General features: G+C 51.3%; 1 protein-coding gene across 5 annotated transcripts in view; it reads right to left on the reverse strand.

The window, feature by feature from the left end:
- Positions 1 to 24043, reverse strand: part of MYBPC1 (myosin binding protein C1) — a 95196-nt gene that overhangs the window by 12158 nt on the left and 58995 nt on the right. For all 5 annotated transcript variants that reach the window (XM_076065408.1, XM_032949182.2, XM_032949181.2 and 2 more), the window contains 8 exons: positions 17258 to 17392; positions 16117 to 16287; positions 15648 to 15736; positions 14717 to 14912; positions 12834 to 12973; positions 10851 to 11010; positions 9041 to 9177; positions 93 to 279 (listed from right to left, as the gene is read on the reverse strand). In XM_076065408.1, coding sequence (XP_075921523.1) covers positions 93 to 279; positions 9041 to 9177; positions 10851 to 11010; positions 12834 to 12973; positions 14717 to 14912; positions 15648 to 15736; positions 16117 to 16287; positions 17258 to 17392 — 1215 coding nt within the window. The remainder of the gene's footprint in view (positions 1 to 92; positions 280 to 9040; positions 9178 to 10850; positions 11011 to 12833; positions 12974 to 14716; positions 14913 to 15647; positions 15737 to 16116; positions 16288 to 17257; positions 17393 to 24043) is intronic.

Genomic DNA, 24043 nt, shown 5'->3' on the forward strand with positions numbered 1-24043 from the left:
CCATCTCCCGAAGACGCCGAAACCATCGAGCATTCTCCACCGCCCCCCCCCCACATCTCCCAAACGCCACCACCGCCACAGCTCTCCCTCACCTTTGACCTCCAGCTTGCACTCGGCCTCGGCCTCACCGAGCGAGTTGATGGCGCGGCAGGTGTAGACGCCGCCGTCGTACGGGCCGGGCTTGCGGATCTCCAGCGTGCACACGCCCTGGTGCCCGAACATGCGGTAGCGCGGATCTTCCTGCAGGTTCACCTTGTTCTTGAACCACACGATCTTGGGCTGGGCGGGGGGAGGTGAACAGGGAGCGGTGGTGGGTGGAGGAAGTTGATGAGGAGGTGGTGTTGGCAGAGGTTGATGGTGGGGGAAGTCGAGGCGGAGGAGGAAGAATTGGTGGCGGTTGTAGTTTTGAGGATGGTGGACAGGGGTGGTGGTTGTGGTGATGATGGTGGTAGTAGGCAGGGATAACGGTGGTAGTGGTGGAGGAGGTGATGATGATGGTGGAGAAGGTGAACAGGGATGGTAGTTACGGTGGAGGGAAAGGACGTGGTGGTGGTGGCAAGTGGTATATTATGATGATGGTGGTGGTGGTGCAGGAGGAGGAGATGACGGTAGACAAACATCCCCCGTATAGCCTTCACAGAATGTTGGGGCAAGTGCTGTTAACGAGCACCTATGAAGGCCGGAACGGCACACGAGGGGGTGAGTGGCCAGCACCACGCCTGGCCGCCTTTGTCTCCCTAGTAGCAATGTTTTACGCACCGCACCAGGTACTGATTTGAGGCTGAGTCGACCTAGGTGAGGCCCAGGACCGGTTCAGATAATCGTCCCTGGTGTTGGCCATGAGCGGGAATCGAACTGGGGATAACCGGCTTCGTAGGGCCGAGCGATAACCGCTACACAACCGAGGCATCCGTACGCCCAGACGCGCACACCCAGAATAGAAAGCCTTGCATCGACAAATCACAGCAGGTAAAAATAAACACGCGTTCTATCTACGCGGTCGTGTAGGCGAGTTATGTAACTACAAACTCCCATCACCGTAACGGCGAGACAGCCGGAAAATAATACGTACGAGTTGAAATAATAATGGTGTCACCGAATGGTAATTATACATTACGCAATCTATTTAAAACTCTTAAACGGCCACCGGGTAATAGTCATTTGCTTAATTATAAATCGTGCAGAGCAGTTGACGTTGACTGTTAAGTAGAGAGCGTGGGCCTTGGCAGGGCGCGTCACGAGGAGGTTACGAACGGCCGGTGGACGAGGCTGGTGACGGAACGGCAGTCGAAGGAGGGAAACAATAACCACCACCACCACCATCACCACCACCACCTCGGTGGTGGTGATGGTGGTGGTGTGAATCAGTTCACGGGCCAACCTCTGCATCGCTGGACCGTGACGGACAGCGTTCGGCTCAGCTTGAGATTCACCAAGCAGTGGATAGACAATGGCTGACGTCCGTATACAGATTGTGTGTTGAACTTCTTTCGCGCCGTACGTAGCCAACCGAGCTTCATCGCAGGTGACGACGGTATTGCTGTATTAAAGTACACGCGGCACCGTATGTTTCGTATACCGTTTGTGATTTACCTGTTTTGTTCAGTGGAGTCTTGTTTTGGTGGCGTTTGTGTCCGACAGCCACGTGCAACCGATGCAATACGGTAATTACGCACGCGCCTTGTTGTCTAATTACCGCATTGCTCCGGGTTGTAAAATATGCATTTGTTTTTCATGCTGAAATGTGAAGTGGAAAGTTGGGCGTGCGTCCTCATAATCCGGTAGCCGCGTGCGTGCGCGATCAGATTTGTATCGCGCTATCGACACCGGGCACAAGTTCGGGTGGGGTGGGGGGAGTGGGGGGGCACGTCTTACTTTCCAAAGCGTCTTTATGCTCCAGAGGTTACGGTGACACGAGTCGGAGCGTGGTCGCGATAGCTCTTTTGTGGACTATTTTTCGGAGGATGATGATTATGATGAGAGAAAAAATAATCCACGGCACAGCATCTCCATCACCGACGAAGGCAAAAAGGTGGAGCGTTTCGACACTGACCTCCCCCCCGCCCCGCCCCCCCCCCCCCGTGGCTCCTCTGTACGCACAACCTTCCATACGCACAACCTTCCGCTGACCAATCGCAGGAGACGACGCCAAAGTGAATTCCTGCTCCGACGAGCACTGAGGGGCGCTGTTAACCTCCCAACTACGGCCCCAAGCCAGCGGTTGATATTCCATGTTCCTCTGGCCAAGGACGAGTCTATCCACATGACAAACTCATTGTTGACTTCCGCACAAACCGGTGATTAATTGTATCGGCCCCTGGAGGGGTGATGATGGACCGAGTCAACCCTTACACATCTCCTTTCATCCGCGATGCACCCTTGGTCACATTGCCACTTGTTTTGTTGAGCATCGTGAGATGCGGTTGCATCCGGGTGCTTTAAAAGGTAGAGGTGCAGCCCCTGCAAATGCTGCCTCACGCCGCTGCTGGCAGAAGGGCATCCACTGGACGGAGTTACGGAGAGCCCCTCTAGAGGGTCTACGTTGGCCTGCTCTTCCACACCGGTCACATGATGTCTTGGAAGAGGTGGCAGTGCAACGGCTTTGGTGAGACCTTCATCCAGCAGTGGATTGAGCATGACTCATGATAGTGGTGATTGATGATGATGATAAAAAGAGAAGGGGATTATGGACCAAAACTCTAGCCTCACTGTAAATGTTCCCATGACGAGGTGGCTTTTAACGACGGACGCGACGACGGAAATTTCTGGAGTCGTTTATTTTACAGCGTGCGCCGACGCTCCAAATTTGTTTTGCCGGCGAGGTTTAACCGAGGCATGCTCGGCAAATCCCTAAATCTCCCTCGGAGCGACAGCTGAGCATCCCCCCCCCCTTCCCGGGCGTTGCTTCGGAATTTCCCCGGCGTAATCGTAACGGCCGAAGCGTGAAACGGGCACGGTTCCCCGTCCTTGCGGCAGGAGGTTCGAGGCGCCGCCTCAGCAGATGTCAGCGGTGGCGGCCGCTGACATCCGCATGACGAACGGACTTTATGATGTCAACTCGGAACTCGGGGCGAACCGGAGGAACCGCAGACGAGCGGGAAAGAGAGCAGCCAGGCGGTGAGCAGGAGTCATCAATGTCCAAAGCTCTGTGGTCCTACAGGGCGTCCATGAAGCCCGTATCTACTTATCGAATTAATAGTATATCTTGATTTGAAGCTTTCGTGACTGCAGGAATCCATACTCTTTGGTTCTTTCGGTAAAGTCACGTAGGTAGAAAAATAATAGATCACGACGTTTCGATCGAAACACAAGCAATCGTCATCAGGTGGGACAACCACAGCAAGAAAAAAACTGCTCAAGTAGGCACGTGTGATGGTAGTAACACTTTCAATAACGTGGTGGGGGGTGGGGGTTCCTTGTCATTACGCAAACGTCGTGTCGGGAGGACCCGAGTGAAAGCTTTCTAAATCGCTGGTTTGGACGCAGCGGCAACAGGCCCTGGACGGCTCCATCTCTGCATTTAACGCCTTTGAGGGGTTTTTTTGCATGGGGGGCTTCATCAAGTCAGGAGGTGCATCACACAAGAGTTACAGACGTGCACAATTTACGACATCGGAAATGCAGGAGGGGCGGCGGTTACAAAAATAACTCCACAGATGCTGCGAAATGTCTTCCGCAATGCAGCTGACATTGCATCTGTGCAGATATATTGGCGGTGCTTACGTAGAATCCAACCCTTTAGCGTTATTCACGAATATACCTGCGATGATATTTTGCCATCATTTACCAAAAAATGCTTTTATTTCAATAAAAATAGACGGGGACTTTATGGACACCCTGTATTATTTTTATTATTATATTTCCAGCCAATAAATGAGTGGAAGTGGTATCTGCTGCAGAGACTACCCAGCTCGCTCGCCCCTCTTTACCCAGGTCGCCCTTGCGAAAGTGGCAGTGTTCCACGTGCACCAACGGGCTCAGTCAATCTGCTGGTTTAATAAAGGGTGCAGCACCAGCAGCAGCAACAAGATTTATAAAAAATAAATTCGTGATGCACTGGTTGACCCGTCTCGCGGGTCAACCAGAGGTGGACAATCACTGTCCGAGAACGTTTCTCAGAATTATTAATGAGCGTATTTGTTGTTTAAAGAAACTAATTAATCACGATTGACGAATATTACATTTGATATACTTCGATAATGAGAAATATGCCACCAAATTTTGTTTACTAAAACGGCTGACTTTTTAAAACCACAATATCACCCACCACATCCAGTATACCATCTCCCGTTATGGCTATGGCAACTGGACACGTGCCACATACTGTCGTCTGCAATGCGACCGGGAATATTTTCGGTGAGAAATTTAAAACTAAACCTTAAATATTTTTTTTTAAACCAGGGAAGGCGCGCAGAAGCGACCTGACCACAAATGATAGCTGAACGAATGGCCTTATTGTGATGTGGAAATTCATAGCAGCCAAATACTCTACAACACATTTTCATTCTAAATGATAGGGGAAAACCGGAGGACACTGAGAAAAATCCACGTGACCACGGGGAGGAGAGACATGCAAACTCCAAATATACAGGCGTCAGCGTCAGGATCGAAGCCAAGATGTCTCCCGTATACCATCTGGCCATCGCGGAACCACCATCAAGCAATGGGTCTGCCCCTGGCAATGGAAGAAAACCTCCCCCTCACGTCCTTCTTCCCTTCCTGCGCCCTCTTCTCCCGGCCGCAGCCGCGATCCGAGCAAAGTTTCCAAAATCGAATAACCGGCCTCCGCTCGGCGCGACAGGAGCCTGTAAACGTATCCCTCCACCACCACCACCACCACCACTCAAAACCCATCGTAAACACCTCACGCCTATCACCATTAACACCGTCTTATCGCAAAAATGTACACTGTGTGGCGATAGGCGGTGTTAATGATGATGGGTGTGAGGTTTCCCTTGCTCTGTACCTCCACCTCCGTCACTTCCAACACAGATTTCCCACTTGTACATGATTAGGTTCAAGATCCTGCATTGAGTCATCGCTACATACCCCTCTCATTCTGCTCCCCACCACCCACTCTCCTACATCTCATCCCACTCCGCTCCCCACCACACATTCTCCTACCTCTCCCCTCCGTCATCTCACTCTACTCCCCTCCACCCACTCTCCTACATCTCCCCTCTGTCATCTCACTCTACTCCCCTCCACCCACTCTCCTACATCTCCCCTCTGTCATCTCACTCTACTCCCCTCCACGCACTCTCCTACCTCTTCCCACTCTCATCTCACTCTACTCCCCTCCATGTATTCTCTGCTTCAGTGACATGGACATTCTCTCAAACACCTCAATGGGATGTCGCTTCTTCTCTGCTGCTGTCACTTGGTCAGGATCTTCCTCCACACTGACCACGTGTTCCTCCCAAATCCCTGCCTCCAATCAAATCCATGCTCAAAACCTTTCTCTTCTGCCTATGGCTGTCCCTTCTCAGCTGGAAATGTATAAAGATTCGTAACGTTCTCCCAATATTCTGTAGTTTCCACACGCAGGGTCGTGTCTGCGCATGGACTAAATTATCCGGTTTCCCCCACACGAAGCCAAACGCCGATAATTAAAATTGGCCAAAACATCGCAATGTAGCAGAACCCTCCTGGGTAAACAGTATTGAGCTTCGGCGAGCCTTTTCCTGGGTCAGTGGTTCTTAACCTGGGTTCGATCGAACCCCAGGGGTTCGGTGAGTCGATCTCAGGGGTTCGGCAGAGCCCCCGCCACGGAGGTCCAGACACACTTGAATTATTGTGTAAATTTGTGATGACACACACGGCCCGCTTGGCCATCACTGGCTGCAGATGATCATGCTACACTGCTTGGCCAATCAGCGCTGCGGGGAATTTAGTGAGTACTCAGTAGTCAACGTGTGACTGTTGTTGTCGTACGTCGTGTGATTTCTTTAATATTTTATCCATACTAACTATGTCGGGCAAAAGAAGAAAGTGGTCGGACGAATATGTACAACATGGATTCTCATGTATCACGGAACGTGATAGGAGTGAGCGTCCTATCTGCATGATTTGCAACGCCAAGTTGAGTAACTCTAGTCTTGCACCGGCAAAACTAAAGGAACACTTCTTGAAGCTGCATGGAGACGGGGAATACAAGAACACAACACTTGCTGAATTCAGGGTGAAGAGAGCCAGATTCGATGAAAGGGCCACTCTGCCTGCTCTTGGATTTGTACCTGTTAACAAACCGATCCTGACAGCATCGTACGAAGTTGCTTACCTGATCGCAAAGCAGGGCAAGCCACACACCATTGGTGAAACACTTGTGAAACCAGCTGCATTAAAGATGGCGAATCTGATACTCGGAACAGCGGCCGAAGGTAAATTATCCCAAATTCCCCTTTCAAATGACACCGTCAGTGACAGAATAGAAGACATGAGTAAAGACATCTTGGCTCAAGTAGTCGCGGATCTGATTTCAAGCCCGGCAAAATTCAGCCTTCAACTCGACGAAACCACAGACGTTTCTGATCTAAGCCAGCTTGCTGTTTTTGTACGCTATGTGAAAGACGACATGATAAAAGAAGAGTTTTTATTTTGTAAGCCTCTTACAACAACAACGAAGGCAGCCGATGTGAAGAAGCTTGTGGATGACTTCTTCAGAAACAACAATCTTTCATGGGATATGGTTTCTGCAGTTTGTACGGACGGAGCTCCAGTCATGCTGGGAAGAAAGTCTGGTTTTGGTGCGCTAGTAAAGGCCGATGCACCACACATCATTGTGACGCATTGTATTCTGCACAGGCATGCGTTGGCAACAAAAACCTTACCTCCAAAAATGGCAGAAGTATTAAAAACTGTGGTGGAATGTGTGAACTATGTGCGAAAAAGTGCTCTGAGGCACCGCATCTTCAGTGAGCTGTGTAAATAAATGGGCTCTGAATTTGAGGTACTTCTGCTCCATTCTAATATTCGGTGGTTATCCACCGAATATGCTGAATCGTGTTTTTGCCATGCGTGTGGAATTAGCCCTGTTTTGGTAAGAGCACCAACACTGCCATGCAGATTGCTTCAAAAATCCTGAGTTCATTCTCATTTTAGCGTACATGGCTGATATATTCGCAGCTCTCAATCATCTCAATCAGCAGATGCAGGGTGGTGGAGTCAATATCATGGAAGCGGAAGAACACCTGAAGGCTTTTCAAAAAAAGCTACCGTTATGGAAACGACGAACAGAGAACAATAACTTCGCAAACTTCCCGCTTCTGGACGACTGTGCAAGTAAGATCGAAGATGTGTCTGGAATCGGAGATATTTCTGTATCCACGGAACTGAAGCAAACAATTGCCACGCACTTAGAGCTTGCAAAGTCTCTCGACGGATATTTCCCTACAAGAGAGTCATATCCAGCATGGGTGAGACAGCCGTTAACGTTTGCTGTTGAAACAGCAGATGTCAATGATGAATTCCTCGACGAAATCATTGAAATTCAGCAGAGCCAGGTTCAACAGCAACTCTTCAGAACAACAACGCTCTCAACGTTTTGGTGTCGACAAATGAACAAGTATCCAGTTATTGCTAAGAAAGCCCTGGATTTTTTTTATACCATTTGTTACAACATATCTTTGTGAGCAATCCTTTTCGAGGATGCTGGACATAAAAACGAAGAAAAGGAACAGACTTTGCTGTGAAAATGACATGAGAGTGGCACTTGCCAAGGTGAAGCCACGCATATCTGAACTGATCTCTCAAAGGCAACAGCAGAAGTCACATTGATTTCCAGGTATGTAATTTGTTGTGAGTTTATGCATTGTGTTGGTTTTATTCTTTGAACAAGGTAATGTTCATGCACGGCTCATTTTGTGTACCAGTAAAAAACATATCTATGTCTTGAATTTGAAAAAAATCACATTTTATTTTTCACTAAAGAGGGGTTCGGTGAATGCGCATATGAAACTGGTGGGGTTCGGTACCTCCAACAAGGTTAAGAACCACTGTCCTGGGTAAATAACCGACATTGTTATTCTAAATCAGGTTGCCCGTAGCCTACTTTGCGAGAACGTCAACGGCTCAGACGATACTGTGGTTCCCGTCGTTACTCTGCCAATGAAATGAGACAGAGCAGGGGAGTGCGGATCTCTCAGAGCCGGAGCCGGACGCACGTTGCAGGCCGATCTCCTGCTGCCTGCGCAGCGTTCGAGAGACGATGCAAGTGCCCGGGCTGCGCCTGTCTCCACGGCCATCAGATACGACGAAAGTTTCCTTCTTGAGCTCCGGCTCCTTTGCCCTCTCCCATGCCCTCCTCCACCCTCCGTGGCGGTGCCTATCTGCGTCGTCCACGTGAACTCCCTTCCACCCACGCACCCACCCACCCACCCACTCACCCGCCACCCACACTCATCCATGCATGCCCCCACCTGCCCATGCACCCATGAACCCAACCCACCCACGCATCCACCCACCCACTCGCTCACCACCCACACACTCACCCATGCATGCTCCCACCTGCCCATGCACCCACCTACCCACCCAGCCACCCATGCACCCGCCTGCCCATCCACCCACGGCTCACTAAAGCCACACTATGTCAATTTTAAGATTCCAATGGTTCAGTTGTTAAAGCCGGAAACTCGGACAGCCAGCCATATCAAAAGCGACGAAACCAACGGATTCCACATTCTGTCCACTGCTGGATGAAAGCCTCCCAAAGTTGTAGCCATCCCTCACAGGCTAGCGATGTGACAATCCGTCCAGCTCCTCCTGCACACGAGCCGATCTCGGGCACGCTCATCCCCCTCCTTTGGCTGCCGTTCCGCAATGAGTCTCGACCAGCGGCACATCGTCCCTCCGAGCGACCGTGTGCCTCGCCCAAGCTCTGCACTCCACATCGGTTAACGGTCGGCACGATGTCCCTCTAATTAGCCAGGGCCACTCGGCACACCTGCGCCCTGCAGGTTGCCAAACTGCCATGCCATCGCTGCGCCCTCGCCAGCGTCCCCGTGCCCGCCTACAGAACCCGAGCGCCCGACCGGCGTCGTACCCGGGGGTTCCCGCGGATGCAGCAGCTGAGCGTGGCGTTGTAGCCGGCGACGGCGACGAGGTCGACGAGGGGGTGCGTGAACTTGGGCGCCTCCATGAAGTCGTACTCCTGGTACAGCGGCCGCTTGTACGTCGAGCCTGCCCGACGGCGAGGACGACCGCACCACACGCACGCCATCGCCGTCAGCGTCGGCGCTCCATACTGACACCCACGCAGTAGCACCCCCGCCTGCGGTAGTCTCACCGGGGGCAAACTCCCCCACCGCCATTGGTAGCGGCAGATGTCCCCAGTGCGGTGAACGCGGCACCGGCCCTGCACGGTGGGCACTCATCCGCAGGCGGTTCGCTGTACGTGGATCTTTTTCCCACTTAGCTGGGCAGCTAAGTGGGCGCGCACGTCCGCCCGCGCGCTCGCGAACGACGTCACGCACGGGATCTCTGGCGTGCACTGCGAAGCATACGCGGTGTCTTTATGCCCGATGCACCACTAGCGGCATTAACCAGGGCAGCCGGACGGGGAGAGGGGAGCGGAGGGGTTTGAACTTCGAAAATCCTCCACAAGCGGCGGGATTTGCCGTCAATAGACTCGTGCAGGGAGTACGGCACCACTTTAGATTTATGCAGCGTCTCAATGCGGCAAGTCGTCTGACGGAGGGGGACACAAGTGGAAAGGGCAGGAGGCATGAGCCGAGGACGGCTGTCGCGGGTGGAAACGAGAGTCAAAACGATGGAATAAAGAGGTGGACGAGAGAGCTGGTTGGAGTGGTTTTAGAAACGGGCCAAATAAAAACAAGGATCTACATACCATTTTGCAAAATGCCCTCCTCCTTTGCGCGCCTTGCTGCCGATTTAGAACGATTTAAAAATGATAAGCTTGTTCGAAACCACACGTGCGTCTCCGCTCTTAACTTGGACGTAAATTCATTTCGAGGGAAAGTTGCGCGTCTCTTTGAAAACAAGCGGCGGAGGAATGCGGCGGCGTCGGCGGCATCGGATCCGCCGAATCCGATCTCCCGCGCCGCCGCATCTGTCGAGATCCGTTGCGCCGGCGCGGACAGGTTCGTCGCGCGAAGCCGCGGCCCGAAAGAATTTGAAAAGCAACAGCGAATTCCTCCATCTCCGGTTACCGGGACCCCGCAAACGCCACGTGGCGCTGTCAACCCAAACTTCTGCGGGCGACACTGGCCGATTGGCAAAAGGGAGCTTCCTGTCTTGTCGTATGGCTGCTAACGTCTCCGAGTGACTCAGGGGGCTGATGGAACAATTAGACGAATGATAATAATAAGTGCCAACGATACGACTGTGCATGCCTCTAGAAATTGGACATCTGAGAAAAAGAGCCTCGTAGCTCATCGGATTTCTCCAGGATAAATTAACATTCTGACACTGTGAATGTGGTGAGGTGCAAACCTGAAAACTAAACCCAAACTTTTTTATTTCACCAGGTAAGGCCCGGTACTGAGCTATACAACTCGTTTTCAGATGCAACCTGGCCACAAATAATAGTCCAACGAAGTGGCTCATCATGTGGAAATGTATAGCAGCCAAATACTCTCGGTGCATGACCCTAAACGTGGAGGTAAAAACCGGAGAAAAATCCACGTGACCAGGAAGAATGCATTGCAAACTCCAAATGTACAGGCGTCCCGGGTTCGGGATTGAACCCACGGCCTCCGGTATACCGGGTCGAGACAGAGGCGGCCTGGGCGCGACGCCGTTGCGGCCTTCATAGGTGCTCGCCCAAAGCGCTTTCCCCACCAGCCCGCTAAAGGCGATGCGGGGAGATCTTTATGCTTTGTGTGCGTGCCCACCGGTTTTCTGGATGTAGGCGCTGTTCTTGGTGTTGCCGGCTTCTTCGCTCAGGCCGCACATGTTCTCGGCGAAGACGCGGAAGAAGTAGTCGTTGCCCATGATGAGGTCGGAGGCCGTGTAGCTCGTCCGCCGGTAGTGCTCCACCATGGTGAACCACTCCTGCGGACGCCGAAAGCCCCAAGTCAACCTTCGCTCCTTCTCCCCTGCCGACCCCGTGGCCTGGAAGTCCCTCCCACCAGCGATCCGTGCTGTCGACTTCCTGCCTCGAGGTCTAGTCCAGATGCAAATTCCTTTCCTTTTTATTTCCCCTCTATTGTTTATCGTGGTTATTTATGCAGGACGCCTGTTACCCAGCAGAGCTTCACTGAGTCTCAATACTATTTTTCAGGAGGCACCTACTTATGTGGGTAGCTTTCAATCATTGAGATGGATGTTCGCAAACAGCACTCGCCGCAACGGTTTACCGTGCTATACGGGGGGGGGGGGCGGGGGCGCGGGCGGGTATTTGTCATCGTGTGTATGTGTGCGTGGGTATAAATATATCCGATGCGTAGATTTTCAAAGCTAGAGATGATCCTGAAAGCCACACTGATGAAACCAACTGCCCGCACCGAGGGCCCCCTCTTGGCGAGAGAAAGGGCGGAACGTGGCGTCCGGATGAGTCTGCGTCCGGATGGAGACGCGGTTAACTTTCCCGGGTCAGGATTTGGCGGAAAGCCGGCGGAAAGCCGGCGGTGCGCCGATTGCCAAGGGCGGACTGGGAAATGCGACTCTTCTTGCAGGGAGATTATTCTCATCTTACATAGATTCATATCAGCACCCTTATTCCAAAGCGCTTTACAACAATTATACAAGTGCACGTGATATGATGGTGGTTGAGATAATAAAAAGTGGGGTTGTCGTTAAAAGTGGTGGTGTAGTTGTGGTTACAGTGAGGAGAAGCAGGTGGGAGTGGTTAAGGAGGGGTTGGAGTAGGCCTGGTCATAGCAGGGGGGCCAGGACAGGGAGCAGCAGTCGCGGTTAGTGATAGGGGTTGGGGTAGTGATAGGGGTAGTGATAGGGGTAGTGATAGGGGTAGTGATAGGGGTTGGGGTAGTGATAGGGGTTGGGGTAGTGATAGGGGTAGTGATAGGAGTTGGGGTGGTGATAGGCGTTGGGGTAGTGATAGGGGTTGGGGTAGTGATAGGGGTTGGGTAGTGATAGGGTTAGTGATAGGGGTAGTGATAGGGGTAGTGATAGGGGTTGGGGTAGTGATAGGGGTTGGGGTAGTGATAGGGGTAGTGATAGGAGTTGGGGTGGTGATAGGGGTTGGGGTAGTGATAGGGGTTGGGGTAGTGATAGGGGTTGGGGTAGTGATAGGGGTTGGAGTAGTGATAGGGGTAGTGATAGGGGTTGTGGTAGTGATAGGGGTTGTGGTAGTGATAGGGGTAGGGGTAGTGATAGGGGTAGTGATAGGGGTTGGGGTAGTGATAGGGGTTGGGGAAGTGAAAAGGATTGGGGTAGGGGTAGTGATAGGGGTAGTGGTAGGGGTAGTGAAATGAGTAGGGGTAGGCCTGGTAATAGCTGGCGGCGGGGGCAGGGAGTAGCAGTAGCAGGGAGAGGAGATGGGGGGTTGTTTTAAAGAAGGAACGGAAGCGAGTGAGTGAAGATGGTTGTTCTCCGTGCTGCAGTGGGAGTTGGTTTCTTCAGCAACCGAGCCGAACGAAGAAATTCCTAGCATGGACAGCAATGAATTATGAAACCTCAACACATTCATCAGTAACACCGTGGCCTTGCAAGGCCAAGGTGTAACTGACGAATAGGCAACGTGTTTGGGTAAATGGGCCTTCTTCAGAGTGAACACGGACGATCATGACGATGACCAGCGGCGGCCGGCGGGCTAATTTATTGGGGGCGAGAACGGAAGCCGGTGGTAGCCCGGGGGCCTCTGATGATGACAGAGGCCCCCGGGCCTCAGATTCCATCGCAGGCGCGGTCCTCACCATCGTCTTCTTGTCGGCCTTCTGCACGGTGTAGCCGGTGATCTCCGAGTTGCCGTTGTCGGTCGGCAGCTTCCACTCCAGGTTCACGTTGAAGCCCCAGACGTCCAGGATCTTCACGGCGAGCGGTGGACCGGGCTTTTCTGTGAGCGAGCGAGTCGGCTGAGGTTAGAGATGGGCTGTCCGATTACCAAATTAAATCGATTACTTTACCGATTTTTTCGTAACGTATTAATAATAATAGCAAAAACAATCCCTTATTTATCCCAGAAAGGTCTCATTAAGTCCCAAGATGGTATGGCTGTGGCAACTGGCCACATGCCGCAGCCTACTCTCGTCTGCAAAATGCGACTGGGGACATTTTCGGTGAGAAATTAAAAACGAAATATTTGTTTTAATTAAAACCAGGTAAGGCCCACCGAGCTGTAATAGCTGTTTTTCAGAAGCAGCCTGGCTATCGCAAACGACAGTTCAACGAAGTGGCTTGTCATCGTGTGGAAATTTACAGCAGCCAAATACTCTCAGCGCATGTTCCCAAATGTGGGGGGGGAAAAACCGAAGGACCCAGACAAAAATCTACGGGACCAGGGGGAGAACATACAAACTCCAAACATACAGGCGTCAGGGTAAGGATCGACCCCACGACCTCCTGCATTCTAGGCGAGGTAGCTAACATCTCGAGTCGTCTGGTCGAATTGACGGCTCGTGGGCCTGGTTACACCTTGCAAGAGGGCCAAATCTGGCCCGTGGGCAATAGGTCACAAACTCCCTCGTTTTCGTGGGGGTTATCGTAGTTGTGTTAAAGCACACAATCGTCCTCCAGAGGAACAGACATGCGGACACAGAGCCGACGGACGTTTGCAATATTTCTCCCACATAACGACAAGCATCCGCGATTCATAACAGACGTTTGGGTTAGGCCACGTTAACGGATCTGGCCAAATGTTTGTGTAGTATTCACTCTTCACCATCTGACACAGCCAAACAAATGAATGTGTTTGGTGTTAAGATGTTCAAACACCAAATAGACACCCATTGCAAGGCGTTACGTCTGCATTAACCACATACGCTTGTGGTAAAACATGCAAAACAAATATGCTTTGATAATGCAAGCATTGTCCCTGCAATTGTTTGTGCTACACCAGAGACAGCCTCTCCTTATAGCCTTGTCTCCTGAGTGTTAGACCAGAAAATGCCGAAAGGCAAACAGCACAAAGGCAATTGCAAATATCAAAGCATTTTAATAAATCGGGTTGAACAATTACGACCGTATCAACTCACCGGTAAGTTAGAGAGCAATTCTCACGACAGAAAAGTAGCGATCCGTTATGATGCCTCGCTTCAAACTGCGCCAAGCATCCTCGACAACAACAATTGGTCGGATCACTTCGTGGCTGCCTAACCCCCCACCGACCCCCCCCCCCCCGTCCCCCCACCAAAATATGAAAATCATCTACGGATCTGATCATTGGTTGCAAAACTCGACGCATAAAAAAAAACATCCTATCAGGCTTCCTTTAAAAAAGCCGAGAGAGAGCGGAGAAGGAGAGCTGAGAGAGAACAGAGAGAGAATGGGGAGAGAGAGCGGGGAGAAAGAGCGGGGAGAGAGAGCGGGGAGAGAGAGCGGGGAGAGAGAGTGGGGAGAGAGCGGGGAGAGAGAGCGGGGAGAGAGAGCAGGGAGAGAGAGCGGGGAGAGAGAGTGGGGAGAGAGAGTGGGGAGAGAGAGTGGGGAGAGAGAGTGGGGAGAGAGAGCGGGGAGAGAGAGCGGAGAGAGAGTGGGGAGAGAGAGCGGGGAGAGAGAGCGGGGAGAGAGAGCGGGGAGAGAGAGCGGGGAGAGAGAGCGGGGGGAGAAAATGAGATGCCGGCACCACGGGCCCCGAACTCACCGATGACCTGGAGCTCAAGGATGGCCTTATCCTCGAGGTTGTCGATCTGCACGCTCAGCTCATACTTGCCCGAGTCAGCGCGCGTGCACTTGCGGATGAAGAGGATGCTGTCCGTGTCGCTGTTGCGCACGCTCACGTGCTTGATGTCCACCGGCTCGCCGTTCTTCTTCCACGTCGCCTTTGGCTTGGGCTTACCCTGCCGCGGGGCCGGAGGATAGGAGACGGGGGTGGGGGGGGACATGCGGTGTGACCTCCGCGGCCTCCGTGGCCGCTCGTGCGGGTCCCAAGACCCGGGTTTCCTATCGTGTTTTAGCATCGTTGTAACTTTCTGACCCACCCCTACTGGACACCTTGTGAAAGACCCAATGCAGAAGATCCCTGCTTTTGATCTTTCGTGTAGCTCATGGTCGACCTTACACCGTATCCACTGCACAAACCATGGCAGATGCGGATGCACAAATGGAAAATTACAAACTCTCCAATGTGCGACTGTGGTCATCCAGAACAGACCGTACAACGTAAAACGACGTAATACCCAACTCACAAACAGGAAGACATCACGGCGATACGCCCCGCTACTCCCGAGGCTCTGCATCTACATCAGCCGTAAAGGATAAAGATTCAGAAGAAGCTCATGTCAGGCTCGAGGCGCTCTGTTAAGACGCATGAGCAGCTCAGCCATGGCTCGACTCAGGCTCAGCTCGTGGACATCCTCAGCACAGCCGGGACCAGGCTCAGAGCCGGCTCAAGTTAAGAAGAAGAAGAAGAAGACCGGACATCGGTGAAAAAGAGCTTCACAGCCCATCGGATTCCTCCTCCAGTCCAAAACAAAGATCCCGATTCTGACCGCCGCTTACATTGCCCGCGACGACGCGACCGAGCGGATCGCCACCGCCACCAGCGCGCCACCGTGGTCGAACGCGCCGCTCACCAGGAAAGGGATGAGGACGTTGATGGTCTCTCCCACGCGCTTGATGTACACCTGACGGAGGTTACGGGGCATCTGGATTTTGGGTCGCTCTGCAAGGCACAACGGTGTGTTGGAGAGCAAACCCACAACATTTACAATTCGACGACTGTGACGTCTCGCTGGTGATAGGAGAGCAAAGGTGATGTCATCACTGTGGGCCTATCAGGTACGAAGACCGGGGGGGGGGGGGGGGGTAGGTTAATGAAGTCACATAAGTTATATATGACGGGAGGTGGCGAGTTTAACGGCACATTAACATTTACGCGATCTAACCCAACAGGCAACAAACTTAATTACGGATAATATTGGTCGCGAATGCCTATCAAGCAGATCGTGGTTTGTGGTCGTGACCTAAAAGATATCGACACCGTCCCGAGAGCCCGTCGTGTCTCGTGGTTGGCTGCGCCGCCGCCACCTCCCGGCCACTCACCCACGACCTCGCGCACGATGACGGCCTGGTTGGTGAGGCCGGGCTTGCTGGGGCCGGCGGCGTTCCACGCAGTCACGCGGAAGTGCAGCTTCTCGCCCATGGGCAGCCCCTTCACTGTGTAGCCCGTGCGCTCCGTCAGGTGGTCCGGGTTCGCCACCACCCACTCCTCCGCTGTGATGGCGAGCCGCCCGGCACAAAAGGACAGAGATCCCAGCACGCCCCCACCCAGCGTTTAGCGTCGCACATGGGTAGTAGTTGTTGTTGTAGTTGTTGGTTTCGTTGCTGCTGCCGATGCCGTAGCCAGGTCCCCCATCGGAAATGAGCATGGAGGCACGGCGTAAATCACAGACATAGCGGGAAGGCAAGCCCAGCCAGGACCGGGCGCTGCCAACAATTGCCCACGCTCTGTGGTCCTCTATTGGGATGTTGGGCCGACTTCAATAGTGTTTTAACGTGGTGTGGTGAAACCTGGGCACCCGGAGAAAAAGCCACGTGTGCGAAGAGAGAGGTAATGCTGAACCCCTGTAAACATGGAAGAAAACAAAAACACTTGCCGTACTGCCATCATACCCAGGCACGCCAGGAGATGACGACCTCAATGCCCTTGGGCAGGGAGTTCACGATATGTGTGTGACCTACCAACCCCTCGCCTCCAATGTGCTGGCTCACATGCGTGATATAGCTACCAGCGCCTGTATAAATACAACCACATCTCAAGGTTGCTGTACGGGAGTAGTGGGGAATATTGGTTTTATATAGAGAGGGGCAGTGAGTCATAGGCACGAGACGTGGAAGGTCTCAAGCATGGACTCTAACAGGGGGAGGGGAGTCGACAGCACGGACGGCTTGAAGAGTTCCAGACTACAGGGGCCATCAGAGAAGATTGAGAGGTCTCCCACTGACCAACTGGGGGCATCGACGGAAAGTGTTGCTGGGGAGGCGCTGGGGAGGAGAGGCGCTGGGGAGGAGAGGTGACGGGGAGGAGAGGTGACGGGGAGGAGAGGTGACGGGGAGAAGAGGCGCTGGGGAGGAGAAGTGACGGGGAGGAGAGGTGACGGGGAGGAGAGGCGCTGGGAAGCAGAGGCGCTGGGAAGCAGAGGTGATGGCTCGCGACTGCACAAGCGAAAGGAGCGTCGCTTACTGCCTTCCTTGCGGTACTCGATGCGGTATCCGTCGAGCCCCGCGGCGCCGATGCGCTCCGGCGCGCGCCACTTGAGCGTCACGGTGGTGTCGGTGACGTCCTCCACACTCAGGTTCGTGGGCTCCCCCGTGGGGGCTAAAGGAGAGGGGTTGGGGAAGGTGGTGGAGAGGAGGGGGAGACAAGGTGAATGTCATGGATGCGTCACAGAGAGTTGGCCGGGTAGCTTAGGGGTCAGGTGCACGGAGCCAACACCGATGGGATCCTGGGAAGGAATCTGGGTTTCAGCCGCCCGTGGTTAAATCAGGTTCCCTAGTTATAGCGGAATCAGAATCTTTAAACTGCACGAATCCGATGAGCTATGAAGCTCTTTTTCACAGAAGTCTAGGAGCGAGTTGATCGTCGCGGCCTTGCCACCAATGACTTATGTAGAGACCCACAGACTTGTATAGAGACCAGTAGACTTCTGCAGAGACCCATAGCCTCACATTAACTTAGCTGTGATTAAAATGGGCTCTCAAGAGATGATAGTCTCAGCCTGTTACCAATGACCGCACATACAAACAAGGCCACATTGAACATGGTTGGGCAATACATTGGGTAAATTCCAGATCTGAAAAATACGTGATTTGCCTGCCACGTGACGATCATCACCATCATTATCATTCACATCTCCATCGGAATCTCATGAATCCATCGGCAGCAACAAAAATCTAAATCACTATAATCATCTCACAGCCATTATCATCTATGTATCCTATTGTCCATAATGTAGGGTTTGTTTGGGGTAGATCGCGTAAATATAAATGTGTTGTTAAACCCGCCACCACCCGACACAGCCAGTTAGTAAGGTTTGTCACGTGAACAGAACGTGCCAATTCGTTACTAGTACAGTAACACCGGTGTGTTGGAGAGCAAATCCACAACATTTACAATCAGAGTACGACGTTTCGACAGCAATTTAAACTAGCATCATCAGGCTATCCACAGTTCGAAGTTTAATAACCATTAACCTCAATGCCATCACCATCTAATCACAACCGTCAATATGCAACGGAGAGCTGAGAAAATCACTAAATACCAACATCCACAGCAAGGTTGTCGTTATTCTTCTTCTTCACAATGCACCTTGCTATTCCGTTATACACACGTCAGCATATTCAACCGTGTTCTATCCACTGCTTGGTGATGGTTTCAACCAGCCCATCACCACCACGTGCGCGAATCGATCTCGCTGATGCTGCTGCTGCTGCACACGAACCGAGACGATAGCTCCATCTCCGCGGTGGACACGCTCCGGGGAAGCGTTTTCCCTTCCCATTTGCACACCACTCAAGAGTGTGCATACATTGAAGTCGGCGTGGGTTGAAATCAACGACATCCATTTCGTCCAGATGCCAGTGGCACGAAAACGCGCAGCTGATGGAGCAGGGGCCACCGTCTCCCACCCAGGCCACAGTCGTGCGTTTAAACTAAAACTATAACCACTTATTTTTTTAAAATCAATTTGTAATATATTTTTACATAAAAAAAATCTATTGTGTATCTTTATTTATTTCTAGTTCTTTTAATTTGTATTTTAAAACTATAAACTTTTTCTTTGGTTCTTTCGGTAAAGTCACGTAGAATGAGAATAAAATAATAACTTGATAAAATAAAATAACACAATAATATTCTCACGACGTTTCGGCCACAACACAAGCGGCCTTTATCAGGTGAAGGGGGCGAGACTGTCTGGTAGGACAGCGCTGGAGTGAGAGAGCCACGTTCAGATCACGGCTTTTAAGCTGTGTGAGAGGAACAAAGAGCCTTGACAAAGGAATTAGCATAAAATTTAGCATTGAAATGGCTGAATGATTAGCTTGTGACTGGTCACAGAAATAGCTATGTTAAAAGTTAAAGCATACACATCCGCAGAGGCACCCATTGTTAAAAGGAATTAGCATAGAATTTAGCATTGAAATAGCTAAGTTAAGGCATACACATCCGCAGAGGCACCCCTTGACAATGGGATTAGCATAGAATTTAGCATTGAAATGGCTGAGTGATTCGCTTGTAACTGCTACAGAAATAGTTACGTTGAAGTCAGAGCATACACATTCACCGAGGCACTTAGTACAAATCAAACAGGAGAATTTAGCATTGAAATAACTAGGCGAATTTAGCATTGAAATAACTGGGTGATTTGCTAGTGACTGGTCACAGAAATGACTACACATCTGAGCTTTTCACAGTACTATATAGTGAACCAATAAAAACTAAAATATAAATTACCTTCATGTTATCAATAAACTCTATATTCTCCAATCAGCTAAGCTACCAACCATAAGTCGTTATATATCACAATGCTATATGGCGAAAAAATGGGTGGATTCTTACCCTCAAATTTCCGTACCACGGATAGCTACGGGCCCCGTTCAGACGGACGAGTTCGTCCATGGTCGGAACAGAGGAGGGGGAGAGAGACAGCTGCGAAGCCCTAGTATACTCCATGTTGTAAACCATACCATTAACCGTGGTGTGAGAGGTATTAAGAGGCAATGCTGGCGAAAGAGCTGCGGTCTGAAGGTCATCGTAAAATTACAATTAATTAAGAACAGAAATGATTTAACACATCTTTCCAGTGGTTACTAAGCCTGTTTGATCTGTACTAAGTACCTCGGTGAATGTGTATGCTCTGACTTCAACGTAACTATTTCTGTAGCAGTTACAAGCGAATCACTCAGCCATTTCAATGCTAAATTCTATGCTAATCCCATTGTCAAGGGGTGCCTCTGCGGATGTGTATGCCTTAACTTAGCTATTTCAATGCTAAATTCTATGCTAATTCCTTTTAACAATGGGTGCCTCTGCGGATGTGTATGCTTTAACTTTTAACATAGCTATTTCTGTGACCAGTCACAAGCTAATCATTCAGCCATTTCAATGCTAAATTTTATGCATATTCCTTTGTCAAGGCTCTTTGTTCCTCTCACACAGCTTAAAAGCCGTGATCTGAACGTGGCTCTCTCACTCCAGCGCTGTCCTATCAGACAGTCTCGCCCCCTTCACCTGATGAAGGCCGCTTGTGTTGTGGCCGAAACGTCGTGAGAATATTATTGTGTTATTTTATTTTATCAATTTATTATTTTATTCTCATTCTACGTGACTTTACCGAAAGAACCAAAGAAGATGAATCATTGCAGTCACGAAAGCTTTAAATCGAAATATAAACTTTTTATTTTATTTTACCAGGTAAGTCCCACTGAGCAGCTATATAGCTCTTTTTCAGAAGCGACCTGGCCATCACAAATGATAAGCTCAGCGAAGTGGCTTCTTATCATGACGTGGAAATGTAATGCTGCCAAATGCTCCAAAACGCACCTTGATTCTAAATGTGGAGGGGAAAAAAGTGGAGGACCTGGAGAAAAATCCACGCGACCACAGGAGGAGAGAGAGAGAGACACGCAAACTCCAAATATAAAACAGTCAGGATCGGGATCGAACCCACGATCTCCTGTGTACCAGAAGAGGTAGCTAACATCTCGTCACCATGGCCCTGTAATCCAAACTTCTATAAAATAAACCACTAGAGTCTGCGCTCCTTCAAGGGAGGAACAGCAAAACCACACGAACTCTGTTCCACGAGAAGCCCTCTCGTCGTGGCGAGCAGACCTCGACATTGCCATTCAAGCTCCCTGAACAAATTGCTGCCATCATGTGCAGCAAGCAATTAGAGGTACACAGAGATCCATAGGGAACCCACGTAAATACACAGAGGAGTCATAGGGATACATAGAGACCCGTAGAGATACTTTAAATACAAGCCATACAGTGCGATTGACACACATACAAAGAGGACAGAAAGACAATATAATGTAAAAATACAAATGGAGGCGGTTGCAAACGAGAGAGCAACTTCAAAACGGGACACATCCGACAGGCAGGTCGCGCGACATTTGGTACCCCCCCCCCCCCATCTTCACAGTGCCGGATTATCCTCGTAGCAAACGTAGCTACATATATAGTAGCTACTACTACTACATATGTAGTAGCTACTACATATGTAGTAGTAGTAGCTACGGGCCCCGCACTTTCAAGCTATCAATTCCGGTTCAGTGACTCTGCACTGCTCTATTACTATAGTACTATACCGCCTTCGACTTTTACGAACGACGAACGACTGGGTGTTTAAGGTTAGCAATTTGTCGTATTATCTGCCAGTATAGCAAATGAAAAAATACAATCACTTTACTATGCAAGTTAAACATTTATGTGTTTTAATATTTAAGTGTTCTTTTTTTATTTAGGGCCCCTTTATAACATCATGCTACAGGCCCCGCACTAGCTTAATCCGTCACTGCTTCTTCCCCCCCTTCTCTAGGCTCCCCGCTGTCAGTTTGGCATTCACGGCAATCGCAGTCAACATTCTTGACCCCACCACCACCACCACCCACGGCTCGAGCGGAACACCCTCCAGCCGTACAGATAGCCGAGCCGACGCCGCCGCCGTTGCTTGAAAGCACAGCAGCGGATTCTTGAATCCATCTGTGTGGTGCCTGCAGCCGCGCCACGGAACCCCGGGGCCACACAAGTTCGATTCCCAGCTCACGGATGTGTTTGCATCGGTCCTGGTGGGGCCCCTCCCTGAACCGATCCTGGGGGGGGGGGGGGGGCTCCTGGGGCGCCCTCCCCTAGGTATACTCGGCCTTAAATGATAAATGAGTACCTGACGCGGTACTCAATAGGTGCCCGCTAACAGCACTTTCCCCTAAACAATCTGTCGCACGGCTATGCGAGGGATGGGGTGGGATATTTGTCTTTGTATCTCAGGGTTCGTCAGCAGTTTGCCCGTCCCCAACAAGAATGGAAACTCTCACGAGCGGGACATTGGCCAAACGTCCCAGCGCAACGAGGCAAAGCGATCGGGCGAGCAACCCTCCTCGAAGTCGTCTCTCCTGGGTACTTAAATGTAGCGTTCGTAGTACGTTGAACTTGTTTCGCACCGTACGTAGCCAACCGTGCTAATCGGAGGTGCGTTGTTATTGTTATTATCATCATCATCATGATTTTATTGTGGACCCCACCCCGGGATTGTCCGACACGAGTTTGAAGCTTTGTAAATGAGATATTTAAAAAATATATATACTTTTAAGATCAAGTGCGGAGCGCTCCATTGACGTTGCTGGAGGGATGCACGACATTTAAAAGTGTATTTTAAAGTGTCAGTACTGCATATAGATAACGGCCACTAGCAGTACACAATCGGCAATGTCAATATATAATAGGAAATATTAGTACGCATCAAGGAACATTAGGTACGGGACTTTTCTTCTTTAATGCAGTGTTACTAGAGTGTTTTGAGGAAGTGCTATTGGCAAATGCGTTGTTGTTATTGCTGCTAATTGTCCACCGTTGCCAACGGAGCAGCGGCACCGTCATCATCACCAAAAAATTAGTTTAATTAAAAGCTACTCGTAAACATGTTCACTGGAGAGACACAAGCGCAGGCACGGATAGACAGAGACAAAAGATAGAGAGACACAGATACTGTAGAGGAATAGTATACCTGTCAACTCCTTATCAGTGCCCTACCTTATTACAGTCCAACGTGCACACGTGCGTTCTGATTAGCGTTTAAGATTTTGGTTTTATTTTAATGACAAACCTGTCAACCTCTTATCACTGCTGCCTACCTTATTGCAGACCAACTCAGACCGTATTGGTCACCCCGTGCCTCTTATAAATCTCAACGTTCATCCCTACAAAGTCCCATCACAAGGGAGAAACACAAACAAAATAGACAAAACATCTTTTTTTTGCCCGTATTGAAACGATTGTGCGCCGTATGGGCCTGAAAAACGCAATTCCCCTGTACAATAATAAGGCGTGAACCCTTATGGGTTTGACAGCTATTGTATGCACGCACGCACACCAAGATCCCCCGTATTGACTTCACAGACTGTCGGGGCAAGCACAGACGGCCAGGCCGGCACGGCACACGAGAGGGTGATGCAGCCGGCACCACGCCCGGCCGCCTTTCCCCTCCTTAGCGGCGATGTTTGCACACCGCACCAGGTACTCGTTTGAGGCCGAGTCGACCTAGGGGAGACCCAGGTACCGGTTCAGAAAAAAAAAATCGCCACCGGTCGGCGTTGGCCGTGAGCGGGCATCCAGCCCGGGTCGCCGGGTTCGTAGCGCGGCAAATCGGGCGACCGCTTGCACCACCGCTCCCCAACACCAACGCACGCACACGTGCGACCGCCACACAAATCTCCAAAACTCTGTCTTCCTCTCTCTCTCTCTTTCACTCTCCCCCCCCCCCCCCTACGCTTCGCTCGGAGCGGCGTCGTCGGCCCCCTGGAGCCGTCGATTCCATCGGCAAGGGAGTCGCCACCGACGTCAGACACCTTCAGATCGTTTCCATAATCACCATCATCATCGCCACCGCCGTCTCCTCCTCCTCCCCCATTGCTCGTGCCATTGACGACGCTACACTCCACCACAACGACCGCCGCAGGCGCCGCCTCCCCGTTCCCTTGGGTCGGCACATCCAGCGGGCTCTCTTCGCCGTCCACCGTCAGCGATGCGGTGCCGGGCTGCGGTGCCGATTCGCTGTCTGCCGGAGTCTGCTTCACCATGGCGAGCGAGGCGGTGGTGGGCTAGGGTGGTGGACTAGGGTGGTGGGCTAGGGTGGTGGGTTAGGGTGGTGGGTTAGGGTTGTGGGCTAGGGTGGTGGGCGAGGGTGGTGGGTTAGGGTTGTGGGCTAGGGTGGTGGGCTAGGGTGGTGGACTAGGGTGGTGGGCTAGG

Source organism: Petromyzon marinus, chromosome 7 (genome assembly GCF_048934315.1).
Source record: "Petromyzon marinus isolate PM22_M1 ecotype Great Lakes invasive population chromosome 7, UKy_Petmar_22M1.pri1.0, whole genome shotgun sequence".
Taxonomy (NCBI): domain Eukaryota; kingdom Metazoa; phylum Chordata; class Hyperoartia; order Petromyzontiformes; family Petromyzontidae; genus Petromyzon; species Petromyzon marinus.